At 38.8% G+C, this 17,602-nt stretch overlaps 1 protein-coding gene across 1 annotated transcript in view; it reads left to right on the top strand.

Moving 5' to 3' along the window:
* LOC122790993 (AP-1 complex subunit gamma-1-like) overlaps positions 1–17,602 on the top strand; it is a 170,393-nt gene that overhangs the window by 131,975 nt on the left and 20,816 nt on the right. The window contains exon 6 of the mRNA XM_044058719.1: positions 7,660–7,811. Coding sequence (XP_043914654.1) covers positions 7,660–7,811 — 152 coding nt within the window. The remainder of the gene's footprint in view (positions 1–7,659; positions 7,812–17,602) is intronic.

Genomic DNA, 17,602 nt, shown 5'->3' with positions numbered 1-17,602 from the left:
TTCCCTGCCTCCGGCTCCTAGTAAGCCAGACAGATATTACAGGGTTCCTGACTCCCACAAATTCCTTTTTAAAAACCCTACTGCTGATCCTGAAACAATTTCTCCGGGTCCCAAGGGTGTTAAGGCTTCTACTGCTAAAAATCCTACCCCTTCTGATAGAGACTGCAGGGCGCTGGATAGATGGGGTAAGAAGGTTTACACGTCTGCAACCCTGGCAATCAGGGCTTTAAATTGTCAATTCCATATGCTTAAATATCAGCAGCATGTCATGGGATTATTTAAATGAAAATGATGTTGATTTTTGACTGTGTGGAAAATAAAGATTTACAGGATTTATTGCATTCAGCTGAACAAGTTGGAAAGCATACTTTGCAAAGTGGTTTTGATTCCTTGGAGGCCTCCTGCAGGGCCGCTGTAACTGGATCTGTGATAAGAAGGCATGCTTGGCTCAAGGAGCAAAATCTGCCTGATCATGTTAAAGCAAAATTGTTGGATGCTGCTTTACAACAGGACAGTCTGTTTGGTAATAAGGCAGAAGAAGTTTTGAAAAAGATGGAAGACAAAGCTAAATCTATGCAAACTGTAAAAGATTTCCTACAAGTGCAGCCACCCAGGTTCAGTAGGCACTGGCCCACCAAGAACTGGTCCTTTCCAGTACCCACCAGAGCCGCTCAGGTCAAACCCAGACACTCCAAAAACTCCAGGTTTCAGTCACAAGGAACTTGCAGAACAAAACAATGGGGTGCCTCCATCTCCAAATCTGGAAGTAGCAAGGCACCTCCCTACAGTAAACAGTCTCAGTGACTTTCCCCTGCCACTTGCAAGCACTTATCTTTTGGCAGCCCCTTTGGGGGGAAACTAGCACTTCATGCACAAAATTGGCATCTAATTACCCAGGCCAAGTGGGTTTTAAATATAGTATCCCAGGGATACAGATTTCATTTCCACACGTTACCAATTCCAAATGGATGGCCAGATCTGTCTTCAAATCAGTGGGCAGAGGCCCAGAAACAAGTTATGTCCCTCATGAATATGGGGGCTATTCAACCAGTACCAGACAAGGAAAAGGGACAAGGTTTTTATTCAAGACTTTTCCTGGTACCTAGAAAAGACAAATCATGGCATCAAATTCTGGACTTATCCATTCTAAATACTTTCCTGAACATTCCAAAATTCAAGATGCTGACTCTACAACAGTTACTGCCTATGCTAGGCAAGGATGCCTGGTTGGTAACTCTAGACTTAAAAGAGGCTTACCTGCATATCCCAATCAGGGAATCTTGCAGAAGATACCTACTCTTCAAAGCAGGCTATTTGCATTACCAGTTCTCTGCACTGCCTTTTGGCTTATCTACTGTGCTCAGGGTCTTCACAAAGTGCCTGGCACCAGTAATTGCATTTTGCAGACAAAGAAACATTCAAATTTATCCTTATCTGGACGATTGTCTAATTCAGGCAGAAAACAAGGACACTCTTCTACAGCATCTGGCGTTTGTAAAAAGTCTTCTAACTTGCCTAGGGTACAGAATAAATGAAAAGAAATCACAACTGGCACCCTCTCAAAAAATTACATTCCTGGGTGCAAGCTTGAATACAACTGCCCAGATGGCTTACCTCATGCCAGAGAAACAAATCCAATTGATGACTTACTTCAAACAAGTGGCCACAAAAACACAGTTATCTGCAAGACAAATTCTGCAGGCCTTGGGGTTCATGGCTCCCTGCATTCTTCTAATTCCATATGCAAGACTGCATATGAGGAAACTTCAGTGGTACCTAAAAAGCTTATGGAGTCAACATTGTCACAGCCTGGAAACAATGATTCCTATCATTCCTTGCCTGCAGCAAGAGTTCCTATGGTGGGCAGAGGCCTGTCACCAAAACAAGGGACTGTCATTCATTCCATCCCCTGCCACCCAAACCCTGACTACAGATGCATCAGACTATGTTTGGGGGGTGCATATGGCAGGGAGATGCATTCAGGGCGAATGGAGCCCAAATAAAATGCACCTGCATATCAACCAGAAAAAGATGCTAGCTGTACAGAATGCTCTGACATCTTTCAAGGACTTTCTTCATCCAGGACAACTACTGATAAAGACGGACAACACCACAGTCATATGGTACATAAACAAGCAGGGGGGTACCTATTCCTACCCCCTTTGCAGACTATCCATGGCTTTGTGGAACACAGCCTTGACTTACCAAATACATCTACAAGCTCAATTCCTGCCAGGAAAGCAAAATACTCTGGCAGACAAACTAAGCAGAAATCTTATGGACCCACATGAATGGAAACTGGATCCACAAATCTTCAGCATGTTGACACGCAAATGGGGGAGCCCAGACATAGATCTTTTTGCCTCACCCCAAAACTATGAGTTGGACAAATTCTGCACAAGAGTCCATCACAAAAAAGCTTGAAAAGTGGATGCTCTATCATTCAGCTGGAAAAATCTATCAGTCTATGCTTTTCCCCCTCTGCCTTTGCTCTCCAAGGTATTACTAAAAGTCAGACAGGAAAAACCAAAAATGATTCTGATTGCTCCAGACTGGCCTCGCCAATGCTGGTACCCGCTCCTGCGCAATATGTCACACCTTCCTCCATGGTACCTGCCTCAGACATCTTATCTCCTGTCTCAGCAGAACTTTCAAATTCTACACACTCAGCTCCAAACTCTGAATCTTGCAGCATGGCTAATCAACTAATTTCATCAGTTACATCTCTCAGCAAACCTGTGATGGATGTCATTTTGGAGGCTAGAAGGCCTAGTACTAGAAAATCTTATGCTGATAAATGGAAAAGATTATGTGCCTGGAATCAGGCACAAGGAATAAGCACAGAAATGCCCAATATTCCTCAGATTCTGCAATATTTAACTGAGATGCTTCACAAGGGCTTATCTTTCTCTTCCATAAAAATCCATGCCTCTGCCATTTCAGCTCATTACAACACAGAGCCTCCCCTCTTTTCTCATCCCCTGCTAAAGCAGTATCTCAGAGGGGCCAAAAATTTAAGACCTCCCAGGAGAGCACCAACTCCTGCATGGGACCTCACTTTTGTGTTGGAAAGACTCACCCTGCCTCCTTTTGAGCCAGCTGCTACTGCAGACATAAAATTTTTCTCTTGGAAGACAGTTTTTCTTTTAGCAGTCACTTCAGCTAGAAGGATCTCTGAACTACAGGCTCTCATGGCAGTGGAGCCTTTTATTATTTTCTACGTGGACAGGGTAGCGCTCAGGACCAGTCCATCCTTAATGCCTAAAGTGGTATCTAGTGTGGCTCTTAATCAGACCATTCATCTGCCACCTTTTTTCCCAAATCCACAATACAAGGGGGAGTGGATTCTGCATTTATTGGATGTACACAGACAACTAAGATTCTACTTGAACAGGACAAAATCTCTAAGAAAATCTGAACAACTACTGGTGGCATTTGCTGCAGGGACAGAGGGAAAGGCTATCTCAAAGCAGACAATTTCAAAATGGATAAGCCATTGTATTTGTTTCTGCTACATGCATCATGGTAAACCTGTCCCCAAGGGGATCAGATCCCATTCCACCAGGGCTGCATCTACTTCTGCAACCTTTCTCAGAGGGGTTCCTACCAGAGACATTCTAGAAGCTGCTACCTGGAGCTCAGTTCACATGTTCACCAAGCATTACCATTTACCTCTCTTCTCTAAATTCAGAGCAGGCTTTGCCACTACTGTCCTGCAGGGCCTTATAGCTGCTCCTAATGCTGTATAATTCCATCCTCCCAACCATAGCTTTGGGATTCTACCCAAATGTAATGACTGCAACAGTGAAACACGAAGAACATAGTACAGTACACGTACCATAAATGTAGATGTTCAAGTGTATTCACTATTGCAGTCCTGGTTACCCACCCGCCAGCCCCCTACTTTTCTCTTTTTATACCTCTTCTTTCTGTTACTATGCTCAAAAGCCTTTTTATTGTATTTGCTTTTATTTTGAGGTATATTTTTTGTATTGTAATTTACATGTATATATATATATATATATATATATATATATATATATATATATATATATATATATATATATATATATATATATATATATATATATATATATATATATATATTACTCCCCATTTGAGGGGCACCTGACATCTGGGGCAAGAAAAACTGATGAAAATGGTGTTGGCTGCATGTTTTATACCCCTGACGACCTGCCATCATGGAAGAAGGGACAGCAACTGACGCAGTACCCAAGACTTTGTTAATCAGGCCGACTGTGGGCAACCTGCCAGCAGATTACCCAAATGTAATGACTGCAACAGTGAATACATTCGAACATCTACATTTATGGTAAGTGTACACAACTGTACTTCCTTCCTATGTGCCCAGGTCTCATCCTGTAATTGGTTCAGTAAGCCCTGAGGATACCCTCTGTTGAGGAACATGCCCTTGAGGACATCAAATTGCTTCAAGCAAACACTGTCATCAGATGTAAGCTTTGAGATTCTAATAAATTGGCTCTTGACCACCCCTTTCTTTTGATGAAAGGGTTGGCAACTGTCAAAAGAAAGGAAGGCATTACAAAATGTAGGTTTCCAATAGATATGTGTCCCAAAACCATCACTGGACAATTTTGTAATTTCTATGTCCAAATAGTGAATTCTGTCATTCCCCGATAGTGAGTGTAAACTCGAGAAATGAGGTACTTGCTGCCAAAACTTCAACGAAATGGATGAAGTCATCTCGGGAGTCATTCCATATGATAACAAGTCATTGAGGTATCTAAAATAACCCCTGCATTTCTTGTACTCAGGGCATTTGAAAACAAAATCCAACTCCCAACATAGCAGGACGATATTGGCAAACAAGGGGGCGCAAGCTGCACCTATGGCGATGCCTGATATTTGTTTGTAAAACTCACTGGCAAAGGTTAAAAAATTGTTACAAAGAACTATTTCCATCAGTTCAGTAACCAGATGCACCCCCCTCAGAGTCCATTCCACGAAATTTACTTGACCAAACCAGTCCAAACCCACATCATGTGGGATAACAGTGAACAAACTTTTGATGTCACGTTGCAAACAAAAAAAGAACCATTAGGATCCACACCTCTTAACTTATTAATAAGATCCCATGAGTCCTTAACAATGTGAAAAAAAAGGAGACAATAACTTTTTAAGTTTATAATCAATGAATTTAGCAAGAGGTTCTGTAATCGAACCACGGGCCAACGCAATTGGACGTAACGGTGGATCAACCATAGAGGAGTGAACCTTTGGAATTCCAAAGATCTTGGGAATAACAGGATGCTCGACCATCAAATAGTTGTACAGACTCTGAGTGATGCATTCAAATATATAACAAAAACCAGAATGAAGAAACACTATTAAAGAACAAACAGGAGCTGTAGAACTGCAGAAATATTTTAATGTGTTCTGTTACCTCAGCCAAAAGCCTTCAGAGGAATAAATTACTCAACGCCCAGCAGCATAATTATACTTCTAAGATAATTACAATCAGTTAAATAATTAGAAAATGTAAAAATATACTGTACCAAAGAACATCAGTGGAAATGTATATATATATATATATATATATATATATATATATATATATATGTGTATGAAAATATGTACTTTTATGCAAATGAAACTATAAACATTAATTAATTTTTTAAATTGCTGTCCAGATTCAAGCCTCTAGGTGCAAGACTGCCAAAATTCAAAATAAACCTGCTTTGTAAATTCAACAACTGGGAAGCATAGTTCCCTCCCCTAGAAAATGATGGTCTACCAAGCACGCTGAAAAATAGAGAATCATTAGATTCCCCCATGAATATTATGAAAGTGCTCAGCAATGGGGCTACCCTGCCTACAATTCCTAATGTCCCTCAAGTGTTCTAAAATACGAGTTTTAGTCATTCTCTTAGTTTGACCAACATACCACTTAATCGGGGAACAACCACATCCTAAAATGTAAACTACCCCACATGACTGACAATTAAATAGATCTTTAACTGTTTACCTCACACCGTTACTGTTAGTACCAGAGATATCTCTAACTCTATTGCAAACTTTACACTTACACGTTCCAATTTAAGTTTTAAACTCTCTTTTATGCTTGATGTTAAGCAGTTCTTTTAAGTTAGAGTATTTCCAATAGGAAAAGGTAAAAGGCTCATGGATACCATCTTCTAGTGCACTGACATGCAAGCAAACATTTTGGGCTGTTAAAACTTGGAATCTTGTTCCTGAACCCATTTTTCATGGAAAAGTTTGTTCCTTATTAATATCATAACTCCCTTTTTATAGCTGAAAGTTTATTTTATATCCCATTGTCTGTCTGTCTTTGAGTCCACCAGCTAAATATTTCAGTGTGTCTGAGGTTGTATGCTCTTTAAATGTAAGCAGTGAAGCCTTTCTTCAGTTGTTTTACTTGTTTGTATCCTCCTTGGTTTTGCATCCTTACTGACCTGCGACTGGCACAGCTACACAGTGTTGTAGATGGGCTTTCACAGACTGTCCTTACAGTGGTGATTCCTCCTCTGTCATTCTATTACATCATCATTATGCTATGCTCTCACGATGCTTGATCTCACTGATTTCTGAGTTATGAACTAGCGAGTTATTTGGCAAGTGTAAACTTTTAACTTTGATAATTCTCAACATTTTATCACTGTCCTCCTCTGTAGCTTCAGGCATCTTCAAATCCAGATGTGCATTTTTATATCGTGTTATGTAACTTTCTTCCATGAATGTGGACTTATGCTTTTATATGCCACTTTCCCCCATTAAATATAGAGGTTATTTATTAAGTGGCATGGAAAGTAAAAATGTTTTGGACTCTTTTATGGTTATTGAACAGTGTTACTAAGGAAGGAGTTGGAGTGCTTAATTGTAAATTGTTTTATATGTTTTTATTTGCTCATTCATTTTAGCACTTTTTTGAATTGCAGTGCACTTGGACTGGCAGAGGCTTTGATTGTCATTAATTTACATTATGTAAAGTGCTTAAGAATATATATGTAAATAAAATAATTTGATGGAAATATGGCAGCATTGTACTGTTCAAAAATAAATATTGTTTCTTTTTTTTCATTTTCACTTTATTCTCTATAGTCCAAATAGAAGAGGAAAAAAAACAAACAAATGTATATATTCTGACAAGTCTGTAATATATGGCTGTTATGAGCACACAACCATTCTACAGTAAGCTGTGATAATAACGGACTGTGTAACAGGCTGCTGAGTGACTACTGGCTGAATGGGACTGTCCACAAATGAGCTGTCCATATACATTCTATTGGTTAATCTTTGGGACTTGTCATGTCACCATTGTTCGCTGAATGTTAACCTGAAATGAACTGGCAGTCATATGATCACCATGACTTACTTAATCTGGGTACCCTATGAGGCACTAACACATAAAACCTAGAATTATAGTTCATCTACTATGCTGAATCATGGTTGTCCCTTGCAGAGGTTCTCAAATGACACTGTTCAAATGGAGACACTCATTCCAGAATAACAGTTAACTGAATAACAGAATGGATTTATCCAAGTAAATGGCCAGGGAAAAGGAAGGTGTTCAGTTAATTTTTAGAGACTTTCAGATTCCATTTACAATTGTACATGATGATTGTATTTATTAAAACTCTGTAACTTTTGATTTTCCAGGTATCACTCCCTTAATTGCCTTTAACAAGAATGGCTTGATGATCGAATTCTCCTTCCAGCGTGCTGATAGTCTCCTCTCTATTACCATGAGAGCCTCCAATTCAACAGGGTCGGACATGACAGACTTTGTCTTTCAGGCTGCTATACCGAAGGTACACTCATTGGGGAAACAACTGTGAGGCAGATTGGGAAATGTTATCCTTCACAGTTTTTAGAATTGTAATGAACTGACTTTAGATTTCAGTAAACAGAAGCTCAGCCAGTCATTCTGACTTTTTCATTGTCCAGACAGATAGGTACTGTATCCAGTATTGTTTACTTCTGAGTAAGTCACTTTAAGGTGGCATGAGTATGTTATGCTAGCCCAGATATGTCAGCTTGGGGAGAAATGAAGTGCATTCTGTAATATACTATATGTGGTAATTTATGTATAAATCATTAACTTTCTGGAAGATATGAAGATGGCCATGGCACTCTGTATCTCAGTATGGCAGTTCAGTGAATTTTTGTTAAGGAGTCCCAAAGATTTATGCTATTTTGCAGTAGATGATGTTTGCTGTGTGGTAGCAACATTAAAGCCTTTTGCATTAGTGCTAAGAGGGAGAAGATTCTTATGGAAATTAGTATGCAGTTTTCAGGGCATAGGTTGTTGTATGATGTGTTCAGACAGTCCTGGAATGGTGTGGATGCATTTTCAGGTACCAGTATGCTTGGTATCTTGTATGTGTGTGTATGGGCATCCTAGTGCAGCGTGTGTGTGTGTGTGTGTGTGGTAAAGAAATTTAATACTGCCTGTTTTGTTGTGATACATTGCTGACTTTTTTCACCTTAGTTTTGATATAAAACATTTTTGATAATTCATAAAGGTATATGTTCTCCTTTTTAGCTCAGTACTGGGCCCGCTCCTTTTAGGCATCTATTTATTTAAAATGGAAGCAAATGCTGAAAGTTTATGGCTGACTAAGTTTGTAGATAATTGCAAGCTGGGGGTACTCATCGACTGCTCCTGCTGACACTAGCATTTTTCAAGAAGGTCTATCTCTGACTATCAAATGGTGCCAAAGCCATGGTCTTAAAATCAATGCTAAGAAATGCATGACTGTCACCTTTGAGAATTCAATCATCCCAGATAATTACCATGTTTGAGAATACACCCCTAAGAGTCAACCCAGTGGTCAGGGATCTGGGTACACACATAGACAATAACCTCACTTTCGACCACCATGTAGCCACAGTGGTGAGGAAATCCTTTTATGTTGCACAACTTAAAAGAAGTAAGGGCATGGCATCTAGGTCCAAAGAGGTCATTATTCCACTGTACTTCTCCTTTATCAGACCAGTCATTGTGTGCAGTGCTTCCTTAGGTATGTACTTGACCAATCATATGCAGCAACTAGAGCAACCTCAGAGGTTCCTTACAAAAAGAGTACAATGCATAATAGACCTGCCTTATATAGAGTACTTGAACTCATTACAACTGGGCGACTCCTCCAGGTGTTTCTGCAATTACATTCTACTGATGCCTCTAGGCATCAAATATTGCATGGGCGTATTTGCATTAATATACAAAGTCTTAAAAGATTTCATCTTATAGCTTACATAATGACAAACACAACAGTATTGATCTCTGACCTCTTATCAGGGCAGGTAAAGATAAATTAATTGTTCATATAATATTTATTTGTATTGTTATAAATGTCATGTTTTTCTAAATATATCAGGAACGAAGTAGTATAGACAGAACTGCTTAGCCTCATATGAAAGCTCTCAGCTTGATGAATAAAATGCTGCTGATAGTGTGTAGGTAACTTGAGTGGTTGCTGTAATATTGTAAGATGTTTACAGAATATTATAAACTCAGTAGTTACCACGTCTACTGTGATTTATAAAATTCAGGTTAAGACTTAGACCCTAAGAATACTACCACTATAAAAGTATCTTGTGCTGAAGAGTTTCCCACTTTAGTAACCTATGGTTCCAAAGATATGAACATTTGTTTGAAATGAGATGACTGTGACAAAGAGGGATACTGCCAGCATAAATATCTGGAATTTTGTAATTAACTATATGTCATTTGTGAATATCAACATGATTTATATAAGATGCTTGTGTTACAACTGTATTAGAACTGCATGTCATGTGTATATCAAACTGGTTTGTACAGACCTGTGTATTAAAAATGTATTTTATAAAGTGCTTGTGCTTAAAATGTAACCAAAATGTTCTTGCACTATTGTAACTGTTTAAGTGCATACATTTTAATACTGGAAATTGGAATACAGGAGGTTAACTTTAGAAAAATAGCTGAAATTAAATTACCTTATGGCTACGCAATAAAATATGGTATCTTTCAGTTTTCAATGGGCTAGAGACACCGAGTCTGGGCTGGGAAGCTTTCTTTATTGTCTTTTAGGTGAAATAATTGCTAGTCTTGAAATGTGGAGGAATGTAATTGGTTTATTACTTCCAGCATCTGCCAAAGATCTGAGGTCTATGTATTTCACAGGTAGATGATAAATACTGCCAGCTCCAGCAGTAGGGTTTCACCTATGATAGAGTCAGATGATGAGAAATGATGTCTTTCTGCAAGCTATCCCAGCAGTAATATTTGAGATATTAATTTAAAAAGTCTCTTAGAGAGACAGTGCATTCTGTATTTGGTCTTGGACTTGACAAGAACCATTCTCCACAACATCTGCCTTGCTCTGTAAGTAAGTTTCTAGGGTATAGTAATTCTCTTATATACAGTCAGAAGTATAATGAAGCTTAGTTTAGATATTTTCCTTTATTTATTTGAGACTGTCTTGCAATGTTGTTTTAAATATTTCCTGTGGTTTTGAACTCTGCCATCACTGTGGATATATACTGAGTATTTTCTTGTCCTTTTATTATGTATTATTAGATATATTTAAGCATTTTGTTGTGATGATCTGTGTAGAGATATTTAAGTTTTGAGAGTACTTGCATATTTATTTGGTGATAATGTGTGGGCCACTCCTAATAGCCTTGTTCTTGGTCAAATTACCATTTGTATTAATATTAATATTACACAGTAAGATTGGACACTCTTTGTTAAGGGGCTTAAAATAGCCGATAAAGAGTTGACTGGTGGCAGTGGTAACTACCTTATAGCCTGGGTTAGAAGGGGGCATAGCTAGTAAACTTGTGCCAGCCTCTCTCAGGTGTGTGTGTGTGTGTGTCAGGTACTTGGGCAGGGATACAAAGCACTGGTTGGACAGAGAGGGTGCTGGTAGGCCTTGTCTTGGTCACTCAGTTAAGATCAGAAAAAACACAAAACACACTGGAATAAAATGAACGAGTTTACTGGTGCACCCGGTACCTCGGCTTATGCCTTCAAAAGGAATAATAATTTCACCTCATGGCTTTACTTTAATTAGACTTGTTGATGGGCATAATTCTAATTGAATTCAATTAAGGAATTGTGTAAAAGTGAAGCCATGAGGTGAAATTGTTATTCCTTTTGAAGGCGTAAGCCGAGGTACCAGCTGCACCAGTAAACGCGTGCATTTTATTCCAGTGTGTTTCATGTTTTTTCTGATTTTGGTTTTGGACTTGTGTGTGTTTTTGCATTTATTGGATTTTTTAGAACCAGTGGAAAAATATATCATGGCAGCTGATGGTTAACGTCTTTTCTGTTCTGATATTTGGACGGAGAGAGAGAGGAAAGAATTGCCAGTGATGATCCGTGGTCGATGGGAGAGGCAAATGCCTATGAGGTGGATTTTGAAAGATTGGAACAACTGCTGATCAAGGAGGTAACACTCTTTTATGACATTAGACTTTTGGATAAATATGTGCGCTTGGACATTACCCCCAGGGAGTTAAGAATTAATCGTTTGCCCGCATATGATTTTGTTGAAGAAGAAGCTGATCTATTACATGAATGGAATGCTGCCTCCTTAGCCTGTACTAAAAGTTGGCTTAAGATCCTTAAGGCAACTTTTTACTAAAAGTTGGCTTAAGATCCTTATTAGATGTAATGTCAGGTTACAAGAGAAAGTACGGGATGAAATTTTGGAGTTACAGACTCGTTTGATTGAAGTAACTCCAGAAATGACCTTAAAGGGTAGGATGAAAGATATAAAATCTAGGGTCATAAAGGCAGAGGAGGTTGTTATGCTCCATAAGAAGGGCAAACTAGAGTGTGATGTCAACGACTACGAAAGCAATCTTATTTTTGTTTGGCAACGCTAACCGAAGAGGGGAAGAACTATTGGTCAGCAGGCCGAGAGAACACGAGATCAGCAGGATATATCTGCTTCATCTACTGAGATGGCATCTAGTAGCAAAAAAAGCATTTCCTTTGAGGAATTAAATGAAGAATCAGCAGGTTCATCTAGTCAATGTGGAACACCTCAACAATCTGCAGGCTGGGGTCATAAATGGCAGGGAACCATCAATACAGACAGCAGGAGCAGGAGAAGTTAAAATTAACTTCCAGTGGAGTAGATACTGAAAAAGTGACGTGTAACCACAAAGAGGAATTGAATGTTTGTGCCCATAAGAGGTACGTGACTGATGGAATGGCTCAATGATATTTTTCTAATTTAAAAATTATAAACGAGAATATTGAGTTGTTATTAGATAAAGGGGTCAAGTTCCATCCCTACGTGCTTCCTCAGTTTGGCAGACCTTACTTTGGAGGTTGTTCAGTTCTGCCAAAAATTGCATTTGAAAGTATTTTTAAAAATCGTAGTGGAAGAGCTGATATTCAAGATGGCAGCAGAAGTTAATTTGACAGTACTTTTAATGACATTGATGACTCTTTGCTTAATTTATCTATTTATGAGAATGAATTTTGTGACACTGGTGAATTTGATGATCAGCTTGATGATGGTGGCAATGTGGGAGTGACCTTTGTGACAGGGTATGGAAAATTAGCAGTGCCCCATGTACTTCATAGCAGCAACTTTTTTCCCCCCAGGACTTCTGCTAGCGTTTGCATGTTTGAAAATATTTTATGTAGACAGCTTGAGGTGGAATATAACAGAATAAAAAAGTTAAATAAAAAATATAACTTAAACAAAGGTGAGTGGGATGCATTGCAGTATTTATGACAAATTAATAAACATAATGTGTTCACCCAAGCTGAAAAGGGGGTGACTGGGTGATTCTTTCAAGGGGCAGTACAATGGTATGGATGAGAGTTTGCTCAGGGACAATGCTATTTATCAAGAATTGACCATTAAACCTATAAGTGAATTTAATGCAAAGCTATTAGAAGAGCTTGAGAGAGGGGAAAGATTTGATTTTCTGTCTGCTTCAGACATTAAAAAGTTACATGCCAAGAATCCCAAGGAGGCAAGATTTGTAGTCATACCCAAAATTTATATATTTGCAAACTGTGGACATTTTCCTTGATTCTCAGCTCAAGGGATGTTTAATTAGGATCATGTCACATATTAAAAATGGTAAAGAGCTCTCCGACCTGGTTGGAGGTGTGGAATGGGGGAAAGGATTTTTATTGGGCAAGTGCTGACGTCAAATCTTTGTATAGTAGCATTAAGAATTTATGGGGCATGGAAGCAGTTAGAAAAATGTTGGGTGAAGGTCCACGTACAGTTTTCTTACTTTGTCTTTTGAAATTCTCATTAACGCATAATTGCTTTGAATTCAAAAATAGGTATTATCTGCAGAGGGAGGGAACAGCAATGGGGGCATCTTATGCCCATGCTTATGGTATCATTTTTATGAATTATTTTGAAAACTCTTACATTTATAATACAGAATTCTTTTGTCAGACAGTAATTGTTTATAAAAGAGTCATAGATGATTTGATCTTTGTATGCAGAGGAAATATGGGGGAATTCCAAGATTTTATGGTGGATTTAGAAAAGTATTAGCTTGGACTTGAATTTACTTTTCATACACAGGGCGATTATGCAACACTTGGACCCTGCATTTTTTTGTGGGGGAGGATTGTAGGGTACAGTGTAGACCATTCATCAGGGAGAAAGCAGTAAACAATTTCTTAAGGGCAAGTAGTATGCATGCCACCCATTTGTTGGCATCTTTACCTCAAGGAGAATATTTGTGAATTGCCACTAAACACATATGACAAATCCAAGCTGCGTGATGAATTCAGCAAGATCAGGCTAAAGTTAGCCAGCAGGGGATATTTAGAAGATGCTCTGAATAAAGTGCAAAGTAAAGTCAGAAATAAAGTGGGAGGGATTGGCACAGCACACAGGGAACAGGGTTACATGGGATTTGGCAGATGTAGTATGAATACCAGTACAAGGGATAATGATGATAGATTTTTTTTTGTGAACAGGTATTCACCTTTTTCTGAAGTACTAAAAGGGTTGGTGGATAGATTTTGGCCCATTATTACCAGTGATGATAGTTTGTTCCCCAAAAGGGTCACCATTACAGTAGGCTTTTGACTTTAAAGGAACTTCTCAGTAAGAGAAAGGTACTGAGGTTTGCTACTTGGAAGGGAAGTTTCCCATGTGGTAGATGTAAAATTTGCAGTAATATCAGAAACCTTGATGGGGTCAACATCAATGGTAGAACTTATAGGGCGCAAGTTGAATTTCGGTGTGATTCTTGTGGGGTGGTCTACATTATTGGATCTAGTTGTTGACCCATCAAATGGTACGTGGGACAGACTAGGAGAAAGGTAAAAAAATGCATTGTGGAACACTTGGGGGATATCTGAACTAATAGGTTACAGAGCCCAGTAGCACATCATTTTTACAGTGTTCATGACAATTCCGATAGTAACCTGTTCTTTAGTGTGCTGGCCAAGTCCCCACTTTTGTCAAGGTGAAGAATTCATAGGAAAATTATTGGCATTGGAAACAAAATTAATAATTAATTTTGGAACCTTACAGCCAAGCGGGTTAAATCATGAAATAAATTTAAATGTAATTTAATTACAATTGTTAGAAGTGCATGGAATAATCTTGTATTCAATGTGGCATTTTTTTGGGGGAAGAGTTGTCACTTTAATTAGACTTGTTGATGGGCATAATTCTAATTGAATTCAATTAAGGAATTGTATAAAAGTAAAGCCATAAGGTGAAATTGTTATTCCTTTTGAAGGCATAAGCCGAGGTACTGGAAGGACCTGTAAACTCGTTCATTTTATTCCACTGTGTTTCATGTTTTTTATGATTTTGGTTTTGGACTGGTGTGTGTTTTTGCATTCACTCAGTTAAGATATCAACTCTATAGGTGTGCCAGTGGGGAGGGGGTCTTACTGGGTCTCTGTGTGCTCTTAAGGGAAATTGCACTTTGTGGAGAGAGCTGTATCTGTAAATACTGTATGTGCACTTGCTATCCTCCTAGTGAACGTCCCCCACTGTTGCCTGTGATGAGGATTGAGGCTCCTTTATTACTGGTCCAGTGGTGGGGCATCACAAGGACATTATTTGATTCTATCAAAAGGCTTAGGCTCTGCTCATTGGAGTTAACAGTGCAAACTTCTAGAGCTCACTTGGAGGGAATGAATTAAAGCCCTTTTCCTCTACTCAGTCTTTTTTAGATTGGTGAGGGTTGATCTATGCCTGACTTACAAGGCATTTGCACAATCCACACATATGAATTTCCTGCATATTCTTAAGCCAAAGACTACCAGAAATATAAGGTCTAGGGACCTGAATTTTGTCTGAATTTAAACAGAGCATGTTGAAGAGACAGATTTGTGTCCCAGAGACTGACCCTTGTAATGAACAGGCTTCCCATCCATGTTAAGCAAGTTTGTCTATTACCCAGTGTGAGTGCAACCTAGACTACTGGATGGGGAATAGGAAATTTACACTGGGCCTGGCACCCATGTCCCTTATGGACAAAGGTAGCTTATAAATGCCTGGCCCTAAATGTCCTTTCTGGTTACAAGGCATCAATTTTCTTTCAGTAAAACTTGGCTAGGCTTAGAAAGGGTTGTTAGTTTAGTAACAATCTATGAAATAGTGTACAACTTCTGTACTGGCCTTCACCTCCTCTGATTGAAAAGGATCTTCTACATTAATCTTTGAAAATGAATGTTGACCTCTAAGGCATATCTTTGCTGCTGATAAACAGAGCCCTTATTAACTGTCCTAGCAGTGTAAGGATTGCAGTTACATATTATGATGACATTGTGCTGGGTACAGAAGTGGGTTACTGAGGGTCAGCTAATGGCATGATTAGAGAACTTTGCAGGGCTGTTGCCAGCTTTAGAGTACAAGAGGAGACATGCTTTACCTCTTTAAAACTGCTGTCATGTGTTTACCATGCTAAACATGAGCTATGAAAAAATGAATATTAGTGTATGAATGAAGATATATTCATTCATATGTGCCACTTAGAGTGGGTATCTCTAGGATCTTAATTTAATAGCACTCAGTGGACTATAATGATTTAAATGGGAACAAACAGATTTGTTCAATATTTACATAATATTCTAGTATTTTGTTAAGCAAACATTTCTACTGTGTGTTATCAGTCAGTTTATAAACAACATGAAAGTAGTAATGCTGTGACTCAGACTGGTGTTACCAGAGGAATCACTGTTAGGCTAAGGCCTCCCAATTTTCCCCCTAGGGGAAAAGGAAAACCTGGGAAGAACAAGGCAAGAACCAAAAGATCAGCTAAGAGCCAGACAATGAAACCAGTGAGGGTGCACATGCAGTTCAAATTCAGCTGCATTTTAATACAACAGCAATGGGACAAGTAACACGTAAGAACATAAAGGAGAAACAAATTCAAAAGAAGCATGGTCTCTTAAATTACAGACTGAAAACCATAACACAGAGATATGATTTTAGGTACACCCCATGGAGAGTGAAAGAACACATCAAAGTACAGATCTTTCCTGCAAGAACCAGAAGACTCAGGATGAAGCTTCAGAGGTAACAGTTGCTCCAAAGTGGCAAAACAAAGGATACAAAGTTGTTGGTATGAGGCTAGCATCTCCTCACAATAAAGAGACCCATGTCTTATAGAGTTAGGTAAATAAAGAGTGGAACTTTGTAGGTCATATGGCACAATGTACGCCCCAAAATCTGCATCAGATGTGCTCATTGAGGCTCTTCTTCTGGAAGGCCCAATTTTAAGGAGTGTCATTAATCGAAACCAGGAAGAAAGCATGGCATGAATTACCACAGAGGGATGCTAAGGTAGAATTAGGTGCTTTATAAGGACATATTTATAAGCACAAAGACTTAAAAAGCATTGGATAAGTATATCTTTATCATCAGTCTGCCACCAAGAATTACCCCAGGACTTTCCACCTTCAGCATGAATTCCAGCTTGTCACTTTTAGATGATGTCAGGTTACAAGCCTGTAGCACTCCAGTCAAAACGTCATCTAATGGCAGAGGACCCCAGTCATCGGGAGTGGAGTTTAATGGAGACACTGCCAAAATGGAAGGAGAGAAGAAGCTGCATGTTACTGGCATAACTGTGATAATGGAAGCCTTTCTCCTCAATTAGATCTCCCAGAGGTAATATATAAACAGAAAAGGGTACAGGATTGTCATACATCAGAATTGAGGGGGTGCAGGAAAGAAGATTTGGTCACACTGACCATCCTCAGAAATTGATGAAAAAAATACAAGTGAAACCAATCCAAGACTGTACCTTTGAGACCACAATAATGTTGCAAACAATCCAAAAGAACCCCATGGTCATCACTGTAAAATGCTGATAAGAATTCAAGCAGGACTGAAAATCAAATAATTGCATTCATTTTATACCATTAGGAAATCTTTAAAGATTTTGCTCAGGGCTTCTTAAACTGAAAACACTGAAGTGGGTCATTGTTACTTTTGCTCTTATGGAAGGAGCAGAGCTACATGAAAACCACATTCTCCAGAATTTTGCTAATGAAAGGGAGGTTTGAGGAGGGAGAAATTTGGCCAGATCACCAAGCTCCAAATCTGTATTTTTTCAGAATCTGGGTAATGCAAGTCTATTTTACTATAGCAGCTACTGT

Source organism: Protopterus annectens, chromosome 16.part0 (assembly GCF_019279795.1).
Source record: "Protopterus annectens isolate FY-2018-M chromosome 16.part0, PAN1.0, whole genome shotgun sequence".
Taxonomy (NCBI): Eukaryota; Metazoa; Chordata; order Ceratodontiformes; family Protopteridae; genus Protopterus; species Protopterus annectens.
This window is presented reverse-complemented; position numbering and strand designations above follow the sequence as displayed.